The sequence below is a fragment of the Plectropomus leopardus genome, chromosome 23 (assembly GCF_026936395.1).
Source record: "Plectropomus leopardus strain MGB_pleo_1.0 chromosome 23, ASM2693639v1, whole genome shotgun sequence".
NCBI lineage: Eukaryota > Metazoa > Chordata > Actinopteri > Perciformes > Serranidae > Plectropomus > Plectropomus leopardus.
The window spans coordinates 4,642,819-4,666,702 of NC_142198.1; the positions used below are offsets into that span (position 1 = coordinate 4,642,819).

The 23,884-nt window shown below is 35.2% G+C and overlaps 2 protein-coding genes across 2 annotated transcripts; both read left to right on the forward strand.

The window, feature by feature from the left end:
• Positions 1-435: 435 nt before the first annotated feature.
• Positions 436-11,040, forward strand: ndufs2 (NADH:ubiquinone oxidoreductase core subunit S2). The gene is made up of 14 exons (XM_042512107.2): positions 436-593; positions 1,977-2,080; positions 2,549-2,739; positions 3,218-3,338; positions 4,231-4,343; positions 6,266-6,340; positions 6,515-6,592; positions 7,365-7,450; positions 7,567-7,686; positions 8,164-8,293; positions 8,564-8,659; positions 9,738-9,821; positions 10,680-10,737; positions 10,827-11,040. The coding sequence occupies exons 1-14, from the start codon at positions 487-489 to the stop codon at positions 10,862-10,864; spliced, it is 1,401 nt and encodes a 466-aa protein (XP_042368041.2). The 5' UTR covers positions 436-486; the 3' UTR covers positions 10,865-11,040.
• Positions 11,041-11,263: 223 nt separating this feature from the next.
• Positions 11,264-22,599, forward strand: fcer1g (Fc epsilon receptor IgFc epsilon receptor Ig). The gene is made up of 5 exons (XM_042512109.2): positions 11,264-11,470; positions 18,219-18,313; positions 19,309-19,353; positions 21,821-21,844; positions 21,950-22,599. The coding sequence occupies exons 1-5, from the start codon at positions 11,404-11,406 to the stop codon at positions 22,001-22,003; spliced, it is 285 nt and encodes a 94-aa protein (XP_042368043.2). The 5' UTR covers positions 11,264-11,403; the 3' UTR covers positions 22,004-22,599.
• Positions 22,600-23,884: the final 1,285 nt, after the last annotated feature.

Sequence of the window (23,884 nt, forward strand, 5' to 3'; positions counted from 1 at the left end):
TTCTTCTGGCTCCTCCTAGTGCTTCTAATGGCTGCTGCAGGAAGCCTTAATAAAAACAACTAATCAAAGCCAGAAGGAGTCTGTAAGGCAGCTCGTCAAAGAAAAATGTCCAGAAATACACATTTATTATTCTATTAATTACATAGTTAAGACCATGATACAAAAAGAATTTTTCTGTTCTATTTTGTGTTCTTATTTCAATCAATTTTATACTTTTTATTTATTTATTTATCACTAATTTCTTGCTTATATTTGGATATATTTTTATTTATATATTTAAATTGCTCGTTGCCCTCTTCCCATATTTTTGGAAGAAATCAAGCCAATTTACTCAGGTGTCAAAGGGCTAACCAGAAGCTACAGTGTGTACTACCCATCAGACCGACAGGTGGCAGACACGCACGTGACAAACGTAGTGCGCCTTTAAAACAACAAAAGAAGAAACTCCTTTACGTCATTGGCCAGACCGGTTGTCCAGCAGCCAAGATGGCGGCCACGATGTTGAGGTCGCTTACTAAACTAGGACGTCCTTCAACAAAATTAATATTAAGTAATAACTTACTGAGTCCTGGCTGCACTGTCGTGCAAAACAGGTAAGAAAACGCAGATACAAAACGCGTCGCTTCGCGTAAACACTGTTTTTGTCGCCGTCTGAGCTTAGACTCCACATAAATATGCTCACTGAGAGGCTAATGTTAGCATAAAGCTAAATGAGCCGACATGGTCTCCGCTAAATAATTATTATCATCAGCTGCAATTTGTACTTTATGTCTGAATGGAAAACGTATTTGCAAAGCACACAAATGAAGCTAGTCGACTACTTTAGCAATGTCATTGTTATAGCACGTGTACGTTGCAGATTAACGTTAGCCTCTCAGCTGTTTACGTGTTACCTAAGCTGTATTAACAGTTAGCCGTCTGATTAGCCAGCGTGTGTCAGTGTTTACCACCCTTGTAATGTGTATTTTTTTTATGTTCTATATAAGGTCACCATACTTAACGTATTTTACAAGAATTAAATGCTAAAGTCGTCAGTTAAGGTTGATGGTGCGGTACTTTAAACCACATATTATTTAAGATAATCAGCGTTGAACAGGGTTTGTTTGCAACTGTTCGTTAGCTAACTTCCTTCGTTTGCTTGTTATGTAGCACCAAAGTCAAGGGGACTCGGACATGTATGGGAAGCAAAGGGCTTGTTATTAATGTACTCCGATACTGGGTCTTCATTTAACGATATTTGAGTTAAAATTAGGGGTGATGACAAACAATCGACGATCAGTCGTTTAGAATTTATTTGCACATGTGAAATTTATCGATAGACTATGCTGTCAAAGTAGATGCAATACGTTGCCACAAGCTTTAAATTGGGAAAACACGCATGTGGTATTATTTGAAATAAGCAAATTGTTTTTTTTGTTCTACAGTCGATTAATCTATCAATGATTTTAGCAATAATCGATTTGGAAAAGTGCTTATGATTTGCAAATTATGTAGCTGGGTATTGATGTCAGAGTTTAAAAAAAGTAGCCCCAGCCAAATGCTTGTTAATTATGCATGTGGCTGTTAAATTTGCCTCACTCCCAAGCCCAAAAAACAAGGGTTATCTTTTGAATTTGGAATCCATGAGCCACAGTGGCAGGTGGATAAAATATTTATTTTCCAACCCTGGTTGATGTTGCCAAAAGGAGCATTAATAAACACAGTTTTTTATACCAGCATGACTCATAAATCTGCTCTGCGTTTCTCCCTAAGGAGCCAGCATCAGTTGTCAGGTTGCCAATCACTGTGTGACCCAGATTATCACTCATTCTTTAATGACGGGTTTATCAAAATGGGATTAGAGCCTCTTTGGCTGCATGCAAGCAGCGTGAGAGGTGGCACCTACTTGGCACGTCTCTTCAATTTGTCTGTGATCAAACCTAAAGGTTTACAAACACAACCTTCCTTGTAAATGATATTCTGAATGCTTTGTGCAGGCAGAAACAATGGCAGCCAGACGTGGAGTGGACGGAGCAGTTTGCGGGGGCAGTGATGTACCCCACTGCCATCAATGAGAAATGGACCCCGCCCCCATGGAACGGTACCATCCACACACAGCCACACTTTTGTTTCAGATCAAACTACACAACCGCATGTGTTTTAATTCCGCTCTGCTTTGAAGCATATTTTGATAATTGTTACTTCACTTGGATGTTTGAGCTTCCTGAAATATCAGAAACTTGAGTTACACTTTATGCAAAGAAAATGTCCTTAACTTTTTGTTCAGGCGGTATTTTAGCGCCACTAGTTAAAAGATTCCCCTTCCTCACTACCTACTTGGATTTTGTGTCTTATTTATTTCAAAGTTAAAAAGTTTTTTCCCCATGATATGGAAACAAACTTGACTTGTTTAAACCTTATTCTGTGACTTTTGCTTTATTTGTTCCTGTTTGAATTTTGAAAAATCTGATCCTGTAGGAAAACCAAGTTTTTCTTTAGTTTTGTTTTACTCTTCAGTGATTTTCTAGCCTTACCCTCTCCTGATTTATTTTATTTATTTTCCTCACAGACAAAGATCCTCCTGCGGAGAAGGATGTCTCCAACCTGACCATCAACTTTGGTCCCCAGCACCCTGCGGCTCACGGCGTGCTGCGTCTTGTCCTGGAGCTCAGCGGAGAGTCCGTCAAGAAGTGCGACCCGCACATCGGCCTGCTTCACCGCGGCACAGAGAAGCTCATCGAGTACAAGACCTACCTGCAGGTACTGGACCACTCACAGCAGCTGTTAAAAACATTTCTGCAAAACATTCTACATTTTCTAAATCATATTTATTAGGAAGTGGTTTGGACAGCTCATACTGCATGTGTGTATAAAAGACAGAAAAATCAGGAAGTATACAATCAGCAGTGCTCTTCTTGGTTTTAATGGAGCTAAAAACAGCAACTGTGGTAAATTTAGAGGACATTGCAACACAACTTATTGAAAAACCCTGTTTTCCTGAGTTTAACACAGCAACATAGAGAAGAGAGTGAGCCAGATTCACTGTGTTAAAGAAGATGGTTCAAGAGAAACCCTCCCTAGAAAGGGGAAATAATTAAACCTGACTTGAAAATGACAAATTAAACTCATGAGGTCATCGTTCGTGATAAAAAATTTAGAGGACATTTATCATGCCTTAGGTAATTCTTGGAATTCCCTTACCCAGAAGGCTTCACTTCCTCTTCTTTTAATGCCACAGGCTCTGCCCTACTTTGACCGTCTGGACTATGTTTCCATGATGTGTAACGAGGAGGCGTACTCGCTGGCTGTGGAGAAGTTGCTCAACATCCAGGCTCCGCCCCGCGCACAGTGGATCAGAGGTACACGCTGAAAACTGCTTCACCGTCTGAAGAATTTATATTGAATTATGTAAAGCCTTTGAAATCTGAGCAAGTCGGCGTAATGAGAAACTTAGTGAGAAATTACCCAAATATTAACCAGATATTAGTAAAAAGTTAAAAATTAAATTTTCAAAAAAAAAAGGGAGTAAAAAACAAAAACGGTAAATGACCATAGAAAAGTGCGGTAAATGACCATAGAAAAGTGCAACAATAAAAGAAAAATAATAAATAGAAATGATATATTCTGTATTCTGCAGCCTTAATTTATATATATGTTATTATAATTATTATAAATAAGATTTTTAGGAATTTTTCCTCTCCTTTTTTTTGGATGATTTTCTAATAATTCTCTGTTCTTTAAGCTAATTTTCAGGTATTTTCTTGTCATTTCTGGGCAATTCATGGAACATTTTATGCCAAGTTGCTGATTGCCTTAAATATAACAAAACAATTCACTCAGGTTTGAAAGGTTTAAAAGCTTGTGAAAGTGTCTGAACACAGCACAAGAAATCTGATGGTTTCTAATAGGTTAAGGCCTGAAAATGTCTCCATTAGGAACAGGCTGTCCTATGGCCTTTTATTTTGATGTATATATGGAATATCAGTGAGCTGCTGTTCATATAATTCAAACATATTCAGGCAAATAAATAAAACAAAGTACCAAAACATGTCAAAACCTAAAAAAATATTCAGTTTATCTCAAAGAAAATAGTGAAAAATACAAATGTTGACATTTGTGCAGCTCGAAACAGTAAAATTTTGTTAAATGGGTTTTAAAAAATGTGAAAAAAAATTGATTTACCAATTACTTCTTCTGTCAATAGACTCCTCAGCTTTAAATGGGTGTGTGTTTCCTGTGCTGTGTTTGCAGTTCTGTATGGAGAGCTGACCCGCATCCTGAACCACATCATGGCCATCACCACACACGCCCTCGACATCGGAGCCATGACCCCCTTCTTCTGGATGTTTGAGGAGCGAGAGAAGGTCAGAATCATGTTTAAAACGTTGTTCATGAGGGGACTGTACTGTTTGTAGACTGGCCTTGTTCTCACACTTTTAAACTTCACAGAATATTCCTCAAAATACCAATAAGCCAGTGGTCTTAAAGGTGTTAAAATAAGTAATCGAGTTACTGAAAATGATGCAACTCTTTGGGAGTAAACAGAATATTTGGGGTTTTAAAAAAAGTGACATGACTTTTTTTAAATAGCTGCAGACAGTACATTGAGTTTAGTGTCATTCTGTTCTGTTGCCGACTGTCTCATTTCACCTAATTGGTTACATTGGATTTAATGATGCTTCATCTTCAAGGGAAATCGCTGCTTATTAAATGGAATCCTCTTCAAAACGGCTTCTACTAAAACCGACCGTATAACTGAATGCATTAGTTGCAGTTTTATTCATGGCTCAAAATGAAGCAAATGTATCACAGGGTTCCCGCGGATCCTTAAAAAGTCTTTAAAGGCATTAAATCCATCGATCTAAAAATGAGGCCTTAATCGGCACAATGTCTTAAATCAGTCTTTCAAAAGTCTTAAAAATGCTTAGACATTAGAGCTGGAATTCTTATTCATCTTTTTTTTCTGATGTTGCATAGCAAAGCTCAAATTAAAGCATTACTTAAAAATAATAATGATCATTTTGATTATTTTACTTCCAATTTTAAAGAATTTGTCTTAATCAGTATATGTGGCGTATATCACGTAGTTCAACAAACCAACATGTTTATCTGTGTTTTACTTTTGTACTGATAAAGTGGAGAAAAAGTAACTTTAAAAAAACTTTATTTCCTTTCATTTCACAGTTGAAGTACTTGCTGTCTCAGTACAATAATAAATAAATAAATAATGTATGTTAAAAGTTATTATTATTATTTATAAGGCACCTTTAAAAACATAACTTATAAAGTGTTTTGACTAAAAAGCAAAGCAGAAATAAGATGCATAGATGGAGATACAACAACAGCAAGCCAAGCAAACCTTTTGAACACAAGCAAGAAGAAACTAGACTAAAGTTAGTGTTCAGGACGCATAATGTCAACATAAAATTATACGAAAAAAGAGACCAAAAACAACAACAAAAACAATAAAAGCAATCAAACCACAAATAAAAGGAAATAAATGAGATAAATCACAAACTAAAAATATAAAAAAAGTAAAAATGAAATAAAAAGACATCGCATTAAAGCAATTTTTTAAAAAAGTGGTTTGTTAAGTAATTTAAAAGAAGTCACTGATTTAATTTTTTAAATTTAATTTTAAAATCAAAATTATGTAATGTTCAATATCATATTCAACCAATTCCCAGCAACCTTTTTTTGTATTTATAAAGCCAAGTGAAAATTTAAATAAAAAAAACGAATACATAAAAATAGCCCTGAGGTTTTACAAAGAAAACGTTCCTCCCATGCTGACACTTTTTGCCCTTTTTAATTCATTAATTTTGTCAGCAATCATTCAAATATCCTAAGTCCTAATATGAAGCCTTCGTCGAATGGCAGGAAAAAGGAGTTTTGTGTTCTTTAATGGTTCTTTTTGTTGTGGTGGAAAAGATTTTAACTAGTGGAAACACAGTGGAGCGCTCCAAAACAGACTCTTTTCTTCTGCTTTGGTAGTTCGGGGGCACCTTTCCCAAACCACTGTGCTGATTATGACGGCGCCACCTTATCTGTGTGATGTCACATCTGCAGTTACAAATGACAGAAATCCACAAAATGCAATCAGTGTTTTATTGGAGCTGGAGGCGGGATGAAATTTGACACTGGTAGCCACTTCGTACATTAAAAAGTATTACTACTCACAGAGTAAATAAATAAATCCCAAATACAAGCACTACCTATTGAGTAGATTGTCTTTTTAGCACTGACTATTTGAAGTCCTCTAACTGTGACTCTTATTTCCTCTCAGATGTTTGAGTTTTATGAGCGCGTGTCCGGAGCCAGAATGCACGCTGCATACATCAGACCTGGTGGCGTGCATCAGGTATGTTCATTATTTTATTTATTTATTTTTTTAAAACAAAATAAAGCCATCTCTCTGGAAAATAGCGTCAGCTGCAAAGAGCAACAACAAAGGTGTAACAAGAATATGACATGAAAATCATTTCATCGTTCAGATGATGATAAAAATGAGTAAAATGAGCCTTCTGTGTTTCAGGATATGCCCCTCGGCCTGATGGACGACATCTACGAGTGGTGCAAGAATTTCTCCATCAGAATCGATGAAGTAGAAGAGGTGAGTAGAACTTCTTTAACCCTTTCAAACCTGAAAACATTAGTTTGATTTCTTTAAAAAAAAAGAGAGAGGAAAGAAACAAGCAAATTAACAAGACATGACCCAAAAAACTTAAAATGTATTTATCTTTTGTCTTTTATTATAGGTTTTTGGTAACATAATTTCAAATATAAAATTATTATAAATATTAATGTGGTTTTCTAGACATTTTCTGTTTTTGGGATAATTTTCTAAAAATTGTTGCTTTTTTTCCAATGAATTTTAAGGCAATTTTCTTGTCCAATTTGTGGGACATTTCTTGCTAAGTCAGTCATTGCCTTGGGTCAAGACATGACCCAAAAATTTGCAAAAAAAAACATTACAAGGAAAAAAAGGTAAAGAAAAACAAAAACAAACAAGAAAACGGCTTGGAAAAAGTACAAAAAAAGTAAATGTATGTATCATATATCTCTTATTTTACTCCATATTTTTGGTAACATAGTTGTAAATTTTCCAAAAATTGTTGCTTTTTTTAAAACAACTAATTTTGAAGGTCCCTTTTTTTTTTTTTTTTGCAATTTGTGCGACATTTCTTGCCAAGTTGATAATTGCGTTTTCCACCTCGTGTTTTCGAAAAAAAAATCAAACCAATTTTCTCAGGTTTCAAAGGGTGAAATAGCTCGTGAACCTAGCACAAGAGAACTGGTGTCGATCCAGGTCTGGAAGGGTTAAATCTCCGCAGGCTGTGAACACGATAGGGTGTGATAAGGTCTGTGGGTTTTCCTCCTTGCAGATGTTAACCAACAGTCGTATCTGGAAGAATCGCACTGTGGATATCGGGGTGGTTTCTGCCGAGGAAGCCCTCAACTACGGCTTCAGGTAAGCCAGCGACGACCGTGGAAAGACCTTTTCCTTCCCCCTCAGTTTCATTTTTGTGAAATGTGGAACAGAAATGTGAATATTTTCATGGTCTCTCTCCTCGGCCCCTCCCTCAGCGGAGTGATGCTGCGAGGGTCGGGCATCAAGTGGGACCTGAGGAAGTCTCAGCCGTATGACAAGTATGATGAAGTGGACTTTGACGTCCCCATTGGAAGCAACGGAGACTGCTACGACCGGTAAAAACATCAGTTGAAGACATCATTTATTGGCACCCTCTGTCCCATTTTCTTGCCCTCTTTTCTGTCTCAAGTCAGGGGCCCGTTTCACACATATGTGCAACAGGAAGTCGCGACTGGTAACATGAGATTATTTCCTGTCACTCCCACAAAAAAGTCATCACCACACTGCTGCAGGTGTATCAGTATCAAACACATTATTTAGACACTGAGAACTCTTTCAAAAAGGAAGATATTTGTCAGAATTTGCTATTAAAAAAAATCAGCATATAAATTTCTAAAGTAGGTTATGGCACATTATTTTCAGATTTAACACTGTCTAACACTGCATGTATTAGAAAGGCTTTAATGGGCATACTGAAGAGCAATACATAAATACATGGTAGTGACTGTCGTATTTTCTCGAGGGCTGTCAAATAAATACATTTTTTAAATAGCAAATAATGGCAGAATTTCAATGTGTGTGTGTGTGTTTAGGTATCTGTGCAGAGTGGAGGAAATGAGGCAGTCTCTGAGGATCATGCTGCAGGCGCTCAACAAGATGCCAGAAGGAGAGATTAAGGTGGATGACGCCAAGGTGGCCCCACCCAAGAGGTCTGAGATGAAGGTGAGCTCACCGGGTGATGCTTTGACCTCTCTGAAAATATTTTTCCTTTATTTTTTTTTTTTTGTCCTCTTAATGTGTGAGATGGTTTCATTTCAACTGCAGGCGGTTAAATCTTGAAAATCTGGATTTCCCCCTGTGCTTGATCATTCCTGTTAGGCCATTTCTTTCACACGCTTTACTGTGGCTGATCTACAGTTCACCTCAGTGTTACAACTTTCAGTCACTTTGTGTGCGTCAGACATCAAGCATTTTACCTGCGTCTTGTTCTAGATGTCCATGGAGTCTCTGATCCACCACTTTAAACTGTACACAGAGGGCTACCAGGTCCCCCCAGGGGCCACATACACCGCTGTGGAGGCACCAAAGGTTAGACTACTCTGAATGTCTATAACATTTGTGTATAAAATATCCTTTTTTAATTTTTTTTTTGTGGTAGATGTAGATGCCATTAGACAGTGGTTCCTAACTGGTGGGTTGTGGTCCAAAAGTAGGTCATGGGTCCATGCTGAATGGATGACAAGTGTTAATTTCACATTATTTTTAACTACAATGAATTTCAGGTACTCGGCATTTATTTTGAAGTGCAGTTTCTGTTTATTCTTGCAGTATGTATTTATGTCTTTGTGTTCTAAGTCAGGGATACTCAGCTTGTTTTACACAAGGGGCCACATTTGCAAAATGACTGGATGCCAGGTGCCGGTCACAGCAGCCCCATATATGTTTCTACCATTTAAGGACATTTTTACAGTTTTAGGATGCTTTTAGGATTTTAAGTCATTCTAAATGTTTTTAGGATTTTAAAGATGTTTTGGATTTTAGGACATTTTTTAAACGATTTTTAGGAAGTTTCTAGGATTTTTGGACATTTCTAGGATTTGAAGACATTTAAGGCCATTTCTATGATTATTGAGCATTTTTAGTATTTTAGGACATTACCAAGATTTTAGGCTATTTGTAGAATTTTTGGACATATCTAAGATTTTAGGACATTATCAATTTTTTAGGACATTTCCAGGATTTTAAGATGTCTCTAGGTTTTTAGAACATTTGTAGGATTATAGGGTCTAGTCGGTTAGTCTGTCGAGGGGGCGGGGGATCGACTGGCACTTTTTTGATCAGCGGTTTCTATTTTGAAGTTATTTATGCAGCTCTGGCACTGTATGCATAATGTCGTTTACATTATACATGTGTAGACCTTGAAGTAATGACAAAGGAAAGATCCGGACCCCCCTGTGCTGGACCAGCAGGGGACCACTGCGCTAATAGATTTTAACTTGGCAAACAACGAGTGGAAGACTCTGTAGATCCTTCACACACACAAGGTTTTCTTTTCAGTCTTAATTAATTGCGAGGTCTTTTTCGGCCTTTAGGGATTTGTTGTGATATAATATGCTTACTACAATGTGTGTGTGTGTGCGCGTGTGTGCGTGTGTGTGTCTTGCAGGGAGAGTTTGGTGTTTATCTGGTGTCGGACGGCTCGAGCAGACCCTATCGCTGCAAGATCAAAGCTCCTGGATTCGCTCACTTGGTGCGTACTGAAAAACTTCATAAGACAGTGTGAAATATTAAACACACCGGGCATCAATTATTCAGGACGTTTAACGGCTTGTCCTCGAGGCTACTTTCAGTTCATTAAGTAGATTTTCTAAAGTACTATAGAACCATTTTTAAACGTGTACAGAAGCCCCCTCCTGCTCTCCTCCCTCCCTCCTTCCTGCTCATGTCGTAGCTCATGGCTGCATGAACTGCTGGTTACGCCGTTGTTTGGATTTCGGTCTTTAAAGTTGCATAAACAAACTATTAGAGTAGTTTTTGCATTAACTTAGGGCTATAATCTCATTATTTATTAATGTTGAGTTTTATAAGAGCGCATGTGGCCTAGAATAGCTGGTCCTCTGAGTGTTAACCCTTTAAAATCTGAGCAAATTGGCTGGATTTCTTTCAAAAACAAGCGCAACTAAAGAAGACGTGACTAAAAAAAATAGCTAGAAATGAGTGAAAATAATAAGAAAGTTAGTACACAAAAAAGAAAGTAAAAAGAAACTAAAAAGCAAGGCTGTCAAGACTTTAAAAAATGCAAATAATATTGTTTAATATAATTTTAAATATGTATTTATTTTTGCTTATAATATTAATTTTATTTTACATATGTATTTACTTTTTACATCATTATTTTTATTTTTAAATTGATAAATATATTTTATTCTTTTATCCCTAGACATTTTTCCTAGTCTGAAAAATTAAAATATCTAAATCTACTAATTTCTAGCAATATGTGGAACATTTTAGTTCAGAAGTTTAAATATTTCTGAAGGGTGTCTGGGGGATAAAAAAAGTAATGTGGCCCCAGTTTTCAAAATATTTATAAATGTTTTCTTTTTTGTAGGCCGGCCTGGATAAAATGGCCAAAGGACACATGTTGGCTGATGTTGTGGCCATTATTGGTAAGAAATTGCTCAAGAATTTAGTTTCCAAAGCCCAAATATCATCATTTGTGTGACGCTGTAAAAACCTTTTCTTGTTCTTGCGACAGGTACACAGGACATAGTGTTTGGTGAGGTCGATCGTTAAGATGATGCTGCTCGTGTTTTTGTTCTATGAAGAAGAAGTCTCTCCTTCACACATCTGTTAGTCAGGCTCTCTTCCTGTTCACTATCCGCTGTAGTGAATCTTCTGACAAATGATCAGAATCAGTGATGTACAATGCTCAAATAACCCTAATAAATATTTTATGACCCAACAGCAAAGTTGTCAACTTTAAACAGTGTTTTTTTTAATAAGATCTTAAACATTGGTTGTTGTTTTTTTAAATGTTCCATTTCCTCGCCTCTGAATATCAAGTATGAACGGTGACAGACAGAGACGGAGACCAAAGCCTCGCTGTGTGTCCTTCCTCTGGTTGGTGTTAGCAGGGGGGGAGTGGTCTGATGAGATCTGACACAAATGGACTTAGAGCTCAGACCACAACTTCCCCTGTGTTGGCTGTAAGGTATGCAACACTCGAGCTCTCACCAGAGAGAAGAGGGAAAAGCCACCCACAAGTTGTCGTGTCTGCTGAGTGCTGGCCGCTTTACGGAGCACGCTTTTGTCCGCGTTGAGCCTGTGTCGTCATGGCCGTATGGGGCAGGAGCCCGTTGCTGGTGGCGATCCCTCTGTGGATGAGCATTGGGAGAGCTGGTGAGTTTTGACACAAATCTTAGATATATTTCAAAGTTTTTCTGTCACGGTGTGTAGGAGGTGAAGGTGGTTTGATGTGTAAAGGCCTCACTTTGATTTGTTCTTTTTAAGAAAAACCTTGTGAGCAAATTTAAAACTGTGTCTAGGAACAACAATTCAGACTGAAGAGAAGTTGAGTTATATGGTTTCGACCTGATGATTTAGTTTTAAATAAGTTTTAAAAATATGACTTTTGTTGGCAGATGCTTATTCAGAGCAGTGAGATTTTCTGACATTTATTTCTTTCAATGTAGGCAGCAGAACTGTAGTTACCTCTTTACAGTTCCTGTAAAAACAAAGCTGACCCTGGTTGTTCTTGTTTAATGTGCCATGGGGCGCTGAGATAAGGCTGGCGTGTGTGGACACTTTTTTAGTCAACGCACTTGTTAAACCATTTTTCACACACACACACCCTGCCAACAACTTCACTTTATAAGATCAGATTACTTTCATACAGCTTTTATGAGATTATATCTTAACTCCAGCAGCTAACCATTTAACTGCATTGAAATAAGTTCAAAATGTTAAGAAAAGCAAATTACAAGACTTAAAAGATTTGATAAGTACAAAAGATCCAGTTTTGTTGTAACATTTGGGGGGGGGGGGGCATTCATGAAATGGGGTTGGACGTATTAGGTTTCCTGTTTTCTGGTTAATTTTTCTAAATGAATTTGTGCCTTTTTCGCATCAATTTATGGTGGAAATAAGTTTGTCAGTTCTTTCCTGTTTTTCAAGTTTTTATTGGAGGGGGCAAAACAGATGGTAAACATGTTGAGGGGGACATGGTCCCTCCATCTCCCAGCCCCTGCAATCTATGTTCATACAAAAGTACAGATATTTAGCCTGAAGAGGTCAGTTCATATGGGGGATCAAATAGGCTAAGATAACAGGGTAAATACCGCAACAATTTTAGTTATTTATTATTTTTACATTATTATTTTTTAGCTTGCTGACAAATATTAATTGGTTCCAGCTTGTCATATATGTGATTTTCCTTCTTTTGTCTTAGCTACATTATTTTATATTAAATAATTTGGAATTTTCGACTGTTGATCCAAAAAACACAAAAACAGCAATTCGAAATGGTAATCTCAGAAACTGTGCTTTTCCCCCCACTTTTTTAAGGTTTTATTCATCAAAATTTGATTTATCAAGAAAACAATTGGGAGCTAAATACAATAAAACATGGCTGTAGTCACCTTTTTAAAAACATTTTGGGGAAACATTTTAAATTAATATCTCCTGCAACATAAGCCTGTGGGTGGGTTGGGGGGAAATAGAGCTAAGTCAGGTAGTTGGTTGAAATGAATTAAATGGAGAAACTATTTTTTACCACTGATTTTCATTTTTCATTCATTTTTAGTCATTTTTTTTAGCACAATGCCAAATATTTGATGTTTTCAGTTTTTTCCAAGATTTAAAATGTAACAAAGTTCATCTAGTAAGTAATTGGTAGATAAGTCAATCAGTAAAAATAACTGCAAATATAGACATAAATATTTTAATTTAAAATTTCTTGCACAATCCAGAAAATCAACCATGTTCAGCCAGGGTGTTTTAGATGACAGCTCAGATATTTTACTTTTAAATCGAAACCACAACTGACTTTAGCCTACTTCTTTGGTCTGTCAGACAAAAACACAACCAGCTGGTGTGTCGGATTTTAACAGAGAAAGAAAAAAACGTTTTAAGTTTTATGTACTTAATTTGCTTAACACCTTAAAAAGATGACATTTACATGCTTCACCTGACATTTAAAATATAATTTCTATGGCAGGACACAGAACTGCACATAGACAATATTTTGATCATTATTGCACCACCAGGAGAAACACATTTTTTTTCTAATTTAAAAACAAGCTGATCAACTTGTTGGTAGATCAGCGCGCCCCTTAAATGGTTACTGTGTCAGGACACACATTGAAATATTAGTGACACTTTAATATCTGACTATTTTCGTGGTTGTATGCAGTGTTTCCTTTGAATCTGCTCTACATATGAGCTACGGAAACCACGAAATGTTGATGTAGATAACTTACCACATTTCTCTGGTTCACAGCACAGAGATCATGTACAGCCTAACAGGGGTGTTTCAAATTTCAACATTTGGCATTTATACTTTTAATATAACTGTCCATCCATAACCCACATGCCAAAATATGTCCAGCATGAGCCTGTAGTCTATAGTGTTAAAAAGAGTTTGTTTTTTTCCCCTAATTTTACTAATACTCTTTAAAGTAGACTTTATTTTGAACTGTGGGAAGCAATCATGTGATTACAAAATTAATCGCTTCTCTATAATGAAATGCCAAAACAACACGTCATCCTCTGTCCCTTCCTTCCCACTTTCTTTGCTTTACATTTTTTAGAGAAGTTGTCATGGCCATTTTCTCTAAATGAAAAAAGTTATATTTCATCTTTCAATAACATCTAAATTCTGTTTAAATGTAATTAATCTTAACATGTTATACATATTGTCAAAAGTCAATATTAAAGTTCAACTTAAATTGAACAGAATAAACTGACTTAGCTGATTAAAGCAATACACAAACAAACAAATATGTAAATAAAACACCAAATCTGTGGAGTGTCAACTGTGCCATAATTTGTAGTGGTTAAATTTTTTTTAGAATGAGTCAATAAAATCAGATTATAAGCATAGCCGTAGCTGTCACCATTTTTATGTTTTTAGTTAATAAAAGTTCATCGTTTTGGTCGGCTAAAAAAGTTTTGTTCCGCGTTTGTTTGTACTAAAATACCCTCTTAGGGAGTCCAATGGTCAATTATTCAGTAAGGATATTTTGTTTTTTAATTGTCTTCAGTCTTTTCCTCCACAGGCATTATCACAGTTAACCCATTGAAACCTGAGCAAAATAGCGTGAATTCTTTCAAAAACATGGGAAGAAGGCAGTAAGCAATGGAAAAAGAAATGGCACAAAAAATAGCCAGAAATTAGTAAAGAGTACAAGAAAAATAACTGAAATTAGAGGGAAAAAATAAAGAAAGAAAATCAAAGTGAACGTTTTTAAAAACAAACAAGGAAACTACTTGGAAAATTTATTACCAAGTTGCCCATCGCCTTTTCCCATGTTTTTGAAAGAAATCGAACAATGACATCACTCCAGGTTTCAAAGGGTTAACCATGGCCTTAAATGCACAGTGCTAATCAAGCTAGCAGCTAGCTTCAGGGTTAGCTCCAGGATTACTTCTGGCTCCAAATATCCACGGTGGCGACGACTAAAATGCCAAACTTGAGACTTCAGAATGGGAGTCTACAAATCAGTGAGTGACAGCTCAGTGGTTACGTCTTTTACTTTATGGCTTCTTGGCTTATGTTTCAAGAAATTTAGAAAAAAAATCATACTCCAGAAAAGGAAAAAAAAAAGGAAAAAAGAATAAAGAAATAAAATGAAATTAAAAGTTGAAAAAAACTCAAAACAACCAGCAACAAGAAAACGACCTGGTAAAAGTGCTTAAAGATATATAATAATTTTGTAAAATAATTTTAAATATGTAATTAGGATAATACTAAATAGTTTTTCCCTAGCTTTTTCTATTTTTCCCTTGACATTTATATGTATATGTATTACCAAGTTCCTCATTTCCTTTTCCCGTGCTTTTAAAAGAAATCGCTTTGCTTGATTTTTCAAAGGTTTAAATACTTGTGACAAAAGGTCCTCCACAAACAAAAGGTCCCAAGAAAAAAGAAGAATAAAAGTAGCTCAAACGTCTTCAACAGTATGTGTTATTATGATAACCAGTAGCCTATCTTGAGATGCACTACATTCCGATTTGAAACGTTGACACTCAGAACTAGATAGATATGAAGAATCACCCCGAGTGAAGACAGGCTGGTCCTTATGGTCCCCTCTACCCTCAGAGGGATGTTTTCCTCTGTCTGCAGTCAAAAGAAACACAGACCTGGATTAGATGTGGGACAGGAAAAAAAAGTTTGCATCTAATATCATGCCTAGCTTGAAAACTTTTGTCCGTGATTAAACTTTTATATTATATTATATTTAATTTTTATAGTACCCGCTGACTAACAGCAAATATCTTTTAAAGAAAAAACAAAAAAAAGTGAACAAATGCGAACATGATTGGGTTTGTTGTGGCAATTAATATTTTCGGATTAAAAATAGGCATATTGAATATAAAATGTGACTCATCGAACTTACATTTTCTTTCAAAAAAACAACTTGTGTAATTATTTTAGGAATTATACATGACTGATATTTTGATTATTATTTAAAAACAAACTTACATACCCATTTGGAGTACTCAAAAGTACCCAATGGGTACCCTTACTCTTATTTGAGAAAAAAATAATTAATTGATTAATTGAAAGAACATCTTGGAATGTGAAATGAAATGTAATATACAAACAAGTTATAAAATAATAGTTAAAAATGCCAGTAAGTCAGTTCCATTATTCTGTATTTAATTTATCAATTGTCTATTATGTCATCATTTTCATTTAAACTAAAGGAAGCGTCTTTTTTTATCTGTCCAATCATGCTTGATTTTTTTTTTATTAAAGAGAAGAAACTTAAAAATTGAGTGAAAACAGTTTAGTAAAGCAGTAAATTGTGAAATGGAATATGGCTGGAAGATGCATAATAAATAAAGTAACATTTAAAAGACATTGAAAAAAAAAATAGGAATAACAATTTTAGAACTTTGATCAGTTTAGATGGTGTGAGCACCATAACATCACGAAATAAAGTCAGTTAAACTAAATTTACATGCACATTTTATGAATTACTTAGAACCACAATATTTTTTTAATGCAGCAATTTCTTAACTAATTATTGTTAACCAATTAAAGGCTGTGCAGCTAATGTTTTTATAACTGCGAACCTAGGGCCAAAAAAAGGTATTCCAAAAAATGCTAGCTGTATATTTAGGAATATCTCACATGTAGAGCTTTTGGCAGATATTTATGAGAGAAAATATGACCTCATGTCACTGTGCTTTTGTTGAGAGTTAGCTTGCAAATTCTGTAAAGTGCAAAAGCTTGAAAACATAAAAGCTGCTGTGGGAGTCTGATGGGAGCAATACGCAGAGTGAGACATCTTTGAAAAGCTGGGTTATAAATTCACCAAACCACCAAAGAGAAGAGGCTGATGTGCACTGCAGGTTCATATATAATATTTTGTGTTGCAAACAGAGAGCCGTAACCAAAGATTCGGCCTAACGCTTACATCTTTTAATTTAGCATAAAATTATGCGCCTGGAGACAATTAAAATGCTTCTTTACTTTTGTATAAATTAAATGAAAAGTTGCACGGGGATAAAGTCAGTGTGAGATTGAGACATTAGTTTTCTTTTTCTTAAATTATGGTCATTGTTGCTATGCATATGATATTAAAAAAAGTTACACGACGTAAAATGTAACTTAAATGTATTTCTTAACATACATTTTGATGATATAATGATATTTTCCTTAAGAATTATTGAATTGTCAACCAATTAATCTCAAATCAAAAACACATAAGGTGATGAGCAACTTCACAAGAAATTACCCAATTAAACAGGAATAAGCCAAAAGTTACATGAAAATAACCTAAAAATTAGCACACAAAAAGAAAAGAAAAATGGTAATAAACACACACCAAAACAAACAAACAAAAAGCAAAATGGCTTGAAAAAGTGCAATAAATGTAAATGTAATTCACTTATATTATTCTAATTAAAGAATTATTGTCCAATGGCAATACATTTTTGGGATATCTCTTTGCCAAGTAGCTTTTGCCTTTTTAGCCACAAAGCAAGGGTTTCAAAGGTTTAAATACGTGTGACAGGCGTCCGAATGTTAAGGCCGGAAACTGGTGTCGATCCAGGTTTCAAAGGGTTAATATCCACAAATTACTGTGACTCCATGCAGCACAGATGAAAAGAAAATCCCAACATATTATACTAATAGTAATAATAATGTATTTTTCTTTTCCCTAATACAACTATATTGAATGGAATTAGAATAAATACTTATATGGACCATATCGTGTGTGTGTGTGTGTGTGTGTGTGTGTGTGTGTGTGTGTGTGTGTGTGTGTGTGTGTGTGTGTGTGTGTGTGTGTGTGTGTGTGTGTGTGTTCACTTATCTAAAGGCCAAGCTGTATCTTATTTTTGGCAGGAAGTCCTGCTCTAAGATTAGCCAGAGTGATTTTTCAGTGAAGAACGAGAAGTGAAAAATAATCTTCATGAATCATCCTTCTCAATAATTTCGTTAGCTCATGTTAGTTTTGAATTTTCCATGTGTAATAGCAACGTTATGTTTGAAACAGCAGTCAGTGGCACACGACACTCGTCCTTCCTGTCTCCCTTTAAACATTGCCGCATAGACTGTATTGACCAGTCGAGATAATTCACATAGTCCGCTTCTTGTGTTCTCTTATGTATGTTGTTATTTTGTAATAGCTGCTGTTGCTGTTTGTTTCACAATCCAAAATGGTGACACTGCCATGACTCAATAACTCTGTTTAGTAAAGAACAACGAAACAACTCATCAAATGAGAACTAACAGATAAACTACAGGATATGTTTTTGCAAGAATTGGGCAAACTTTATGGAAGAGGAAATGATTGGTGATTATGTAACTCAAGTTCTCAGGCTCTGTCTTATGTAATTATTATCAATTATTTTGTAAAAATGTTAAGTGGAATTATTACGGTTTTGCTGCTAACAAAGTGTACTTATGTGTTTCCAGAGGCTGGTCTTGCAGAGCCGCAGATCTGTTACGTTCTGGATGGCATCCTGTTTTTGTACGGCATCATCCTGACGGCTCTCTACTGCAGAATCAAGGTTTGTACTTTACATATATATGTGTCAAATCCCAAATATGGTTTAAGTAGGACAAGAGCAGACAGAATAATTTAAATGGGAATTAACCTTTTACTGTTATTAATGTTAATGTGAAATAGGGCGTCATTAGCAAAATGAAGCGTGCTACGCATTCAGAAAGGGAAAGAAATGAATTACAATTTATTCATTATTTATTATTATTATTGATACCAGTATTAGTATTCAGTGTAATTTTTATATTTTGATTTTTTTTTTCTACTTCATACTTGGTAACTTTCCACTGCTGCAAGCAGTGTGTGTAGCGAGGGTGCTGTAGGTAACCTACTTTTTTTTTTTTTTTTTTTGACATTGTGTGATATTATTGGCATTCACCATTTTGGAATAATTAACATTTGAGCCTTAATTTGTTTGTTTTTGTTTTTGATTTAAATGGCCAGTAAACTAAACTAAAAGTATGCAGCCCCTAAAGTCTGGAAAAGTGATATTTTTAATCTTGTCGTAACAGGTTTTTATCTTGTGTGCACAACTTAATTATCTTATAACCTGTGCACACAAGCTAATTTACTTGTTCCAAAAATATAACTTGTTCCCGCAAGATTACTAACTTGTGCAAACAAGAAAACAACTTGTTCCCAAAAGATAACTAACTTGTCAGGACAAGGAAACAGCTAGGTCCCTCAAGAAAACCTGTGCACACAAGATAATTTACTTGTTCCCAAAAGATACTGAACTTATGTGCACAGGAAATCAAATGCACACAAGTTAATAACTTGTTCCCCTATGATAATTAGCTTTTTTGCACAAAATAATAATTTGTTCCCACAAGATAATAAACTTGTGTGCACAATATAACCCACTTGTTTCCAAAAGATAAGTAACTTGAACGCACAAAATAAAAATCACCTTTTGGGACTTTAGGGGCTCCAAAGAGGAAGTTATTGGAAATAGATTCAAAATGGTGTTTTAACTCTCTCATTTCAAACTATGTTCTACAGGTCATCAATGCAAGAGCTAACACTGAGAACGCAAAGGGCAAGCAGGTAAGAATACACTTTTACACTGTATATGCTGAAATAGACATAAAGATATGACTTGTAGTCTAAAGTGGATGCTGAAGGCTCAGAGCAAACTCTATAGCAGCGAGTCACCAGTCACCACAGAAACAAAACCAGAGACAGAGCGTTTGACGCCAAAAATAATCTCACTGGTCAAGTCAAACCACAGCAATAGCAAATACACGACAATGGTTTTTCTCTCAGCAGCTGGCAGCTGTTTGTGCAGTTTAAACTAAAGTTATGGCCCCGCCACTGCTGCAAAAAGCCTTTTTATCATGATGATGTCATTTGTAGCCACCTGCCAATAAATTACCCAAAAGCCTTTTTAATTTCTAAATTTGAATGACGATGAAACTTGATGATCTTAATATGCATGTTTCTGTAAATAACTTACAAAGCACACAATCATAGAAATGTTCATTTCCGTATAAGAGTGCTGTTTTACCACTTTGTTTTACCCTTGTGCCTCACAAGGTGCATATTTGGCTTTTTCATTTGTCAGTTATTTTGTATATGGTAATGTATGTGGTGTTAATTTAGGCAAGGATGTGAGTTATATTTTTAATTTTGGATGTTCAACCTCTGTGAGCTGTGTGGCATAAAAACACCCTTTTTGATTCAGAGGTTTAAATCTGCCTCTGCACAAAATATAAAAATCATGATGTCCAGGACTACAAAATAAAAAAAAAAACTACACATTACTACACATAAAATAATTCCATTTTAAAAAATGGTGGCATTGTGTCAAAAAAACTGGCATTTAAAGGATTAAAATAATATTATTGGGTGACTATTTTCTTTTTAACTGATGTTTGTTTGACTCTAAAAATTGAAGATACTATCAACATATAGTATTTCTCTTGCAGTTAAAAAAGTTCAAATCTTATACTAACCAAAAAACAATATAATTAAATGTTGCCAGTCATTACATATTCCATACTGTGAAATAAGAGAAATTCCCCACTAGCATTTACATTTTTTTCCAATTTTTCTGTTGTTTTCATAAAAAACAACAGTGGCATTATGTCAAAAAAGCTGGCATTAAAGGGTTAAAATTCTGAAATATTTGGTAGTTATAATTAGGACTGATATTCAACAAAAAATTTAACACTGTGAAATTGAAAAATAATATTTATATGTGGTGTTTCTATTGCAGTTTTAGGAAGAAAAGTTTTTTGTTCAAATCTCAAACTGCACAAAAATAAAAAAGCATCAAATTAAATGTTGTAAATATTCATTGACATGTCCCGGATTGTGAGAAAATAGAAATGAAAATTCCCACCAGCATTTAGTATACAGAAAATAAATCTATTTTTTTTGTTTTCATAAAAAACAACCAACCAACCAACCAACCAACCAGTGGCATCATGACAAAAACTGAAAGCGTTAAAGTAAACTGAACTTAAAAGTGTGCAGCCCCTAAAGTCTGGAAAAGTGATATTTTTAAAATCTTGTGTGTACGAGTTGTTAGCTTGTGGTTCTGTGCGCAACTTGAATTATCTTGTGAAAAAAAGATAAAAACGTGTTCTCACAACATAACTTGCACACATGATGACAGATTAGTTCATGTGCACAAGATAACTTATCCCTACAAGATGATAAACTTGTGCACATTACATAATAAATTGATGCTGGTTAAATGATTTAAGTCATCATTTAAGAAGTGGGCATTTGTTTTGCTATAAGAGGGAGTTTTTTTTGTTAAAATTAGTCACTGCACAAAAATAAAAAAGCATAGAAATAAATGTTGTTGTGTGGACATTTCCCCAGATTGTGAAAGAATAAAAGATAAAAATTCCCACTGGCCTTTAGTGTGCAGAAAATAATTCGTGTTATATTATAAAAAAAACAGCAGCATATTGTCAAAAAAATGGCATTTAGCGGGTTAAAATTCTGAAAATTAATAAATTTTTGGTGGTTATGATCACAATTGGTTTTGGTTAAAAGATTTAACGTGGTGAAAAAATCTGATTAATACTAATAATAGTTTTTTCCCCCAAAATAATATCAAGTGAGAGTTTTTTTTGTAAAAAAGAGAAAATAGTTAAATTCTGTGTACAAAAATAATATATATATATTTAGAACTATTAACTATAACTAATTGGTATTTTTTTGTCATTTTTTACGGCAGTTTTTTTTTGACATTTTTGTCCTCTTATGACACCAGAGGAGCTTTTTTTTTTTAAAGTGAGACTCGTGGATTAATTTAGTCTGCCATTTCCTATTAGCAGCCACAAAGTGCATGTAGCCTAACCCACTCTGACACTCACAAACACACACTATAAAGTAGTCACATCTGGTGTTTTATGTTCTCATGTAGCGCCTTCTTCCTCTGAAAGACTTCATGCTGTGTTTTCACCAAGTATTTAATAAGATTTCATGTCACAGTGCGTATGTGTATTATTAGTTTCACTGTATTTGACATTTTTCTTTTGTTCTGTCCCCCTGACAGAACGCTGAAGAGGGCATCTATACGGTGAGTTTTGATGCTGGGAATTGTGCAAAAGGATAAAGGACTGCTGATTGTTATTAAGACATTTTCATGACTGATTTTCTTAATGTCACTCTTTTTTCCCTGCAGGGCCTGACTCCTCACGCCCAGGACACATACGAAACCATCGGCATGAAGAAGTGACACCATGAGCCAAAGTCCACACACAGATATTTTCCTTTAAATAATCTGTTAATGTATGTAACATAGCTAATCTGCTTAAATTTTAAGAGAATGTGAAATAGCCAGTGCTAATTTCCTGTTTGCTTTTGTAGCTTGTTTTGGGGGAAGTTAAGAAAGTCCAAAACAGAGAAGTTGAGCTCAAAGATGAGCAGCTTCACAAATGCTCACTCCTGATGTTCTAAGTTATTTTTGTAAAGTAAAAAAAAAAAAGAAAAAAGTTATACACTGTACACTGTCCAGCTAGCTGCCTCTTTTTTCAAAGTTGTCTTTTTATAAAACTGCAAAAGAAAGGTTTTTTGCAAAATTAAAGATGGTGCATATAGATAAAGCTATGTGTAATCCTCAGAGACACCAAGCAGTGTTTCCTGCGCGCCACAGGATGGCAGTGACAGTGTGTCAAAACACAGACACACGTCTCTCCCAGCAGAGAGAGCCACCCCCCCCCCAAAAAGAAACAACTAACACTGCTGTAAAGATTTGTATGTAACCTGCTGCCTGTCTGACGCATAGAGCTATTAAACAAAACCCATTAAAGTTTGAAGTTGCTTATTAAATAATGTCATCTCTGTTTCATTTTCAGTGGTGAATTCGGGAAACCTGGGACCTCATGCGAGAAACTATTTAAATTTTCTCTTATTTTTGCTCATATTCACAATTTGTTCTTATTTTGTGAGTACCCATTGATTTTTAGGATTCACCAATGTTTTCTTATCTTTGCGTTTCTCTTTCGTAATTGAAAATTTTCTGAATGGTCCCAAGCACTTGAACCAAGATAAGAGAAAATCACCCAACACAAGGAAAAATAAAATTCAAATTACTATTATTTTCCACTTTGCGTATAAATTCCCGTTTATTTAATTTTCCACTTTATTTTCCATTTTACATGTGTATTCATTTTTAAATTCATTTATTTGTTATTATTTAAGCATTCACTTATGTATCGTTTTCCCTATTAACCTCCCCCTCATTTACTCAAACAGGATTTTTACCCGTTTTCCCCACATTTCCACATGCATTTCCTACTCATTATGCAAATAACGAGGACTGGCCTATGTGCCATGGGGGTGTCAACTTTTCGCCTCTTGGTTGATCAACATCAGAGTGCACAAGACATGGAATATTAAATAAATATTGTCATTTTCATTTACTTATTGACACACTTATTTATTTATTTAGTTTTGATTTTGTCACTTTCAGTCCTCCATACTCGGTCACTCCCCACGCCCATACAGGACCCGCTATCGATAATGAATGAGATGGACTTACCTGGAGCGTGTCCTCTCTGCAGCGGCCGGATGCAGAGAGGACACCGTAGATTCCGGTGAGCTGTCCACCGTCCCCGTTCCTTCGGGTTTTGCAGTCTCATGTCTTCGACTCGGCGTGGGCTGGCGTCTTCATTTAATCGTAAATCTCGTCGGTACCGAGCACGTCTGTCCGGTCTGTCTTCCTCTCCTCACACGTGTGCTGCACCCCCCTGATTGCTGTGAGGAGGGAGGTAAAAGTTATGTTTTCATTGATTTTAACAGTCACATAAAGAAATTCCTTTGCAAAAACAAACAAACAAACAAACAAACAAAACAAAAACAAGACAACATTATAGACGGTAGAATATGTTAACAAAACGCCTCAATTTATTAAGAAAAAAAAAATCCCAGTATAATGTGTTGTAAAAATTCAAAAAGTCAATGTAATATCGAAATCTGAAAATAAAGTTACTAAATAAATAAACAAAATAAATACATTAAAAAAATCAGTAACAAAAAAATATGTATAAAATATATGGTAACACTACATACAAATAAAAATGAATCAAGTAAAAAAAAAAATCGATATAAAATAAAT

Bases quoted from the DNA above. Each gene is read 5' to 3' on its own strand.
- ndufs2 (XM_042512107.2), top strand. From the start codon at position 487: ATGGCGGCCACGATGTTGAGGTCGCTTACTAAACTAGGACGTCCTTCA. The intron at 594-1,976 runs GTAAGAAAACGC...TGCTTTGTGCAG, and splicing joins TGCACTGTCGTGCAAAACAG to GCAGAAACAATGGCAGCCAG. The intron at 6,593-7,364 runs GTGAGTAGAACT...TCCTCCTTGCAG, and splicing joins GAATCGATGAAGTAGAAGAG to ATGTTAACCAACAGTCGTAT.
- fcer1g (XM_042512109.2), top strand. From the start codon at position 11,404: ATGGCCGTATGGGGCAGGAGCCCGTTGCTGGTGGCGATCCCTCTGTGG. The intron at 19,354-21,820 runs GTAAGAATACAC...TCCCCCTGACAG, and splicing joins AGAACGCAAAGGGCAAGCAG to AACGCTGAAGAGGGCATCTA. The intron at 21,845-21,949 runs GTGAGTTTTGAT...TTTTCCCTGCAG, and splicing joins CTGAAGAGGGCATCTATACG to GGCCTGACTCCTCACGCCCA.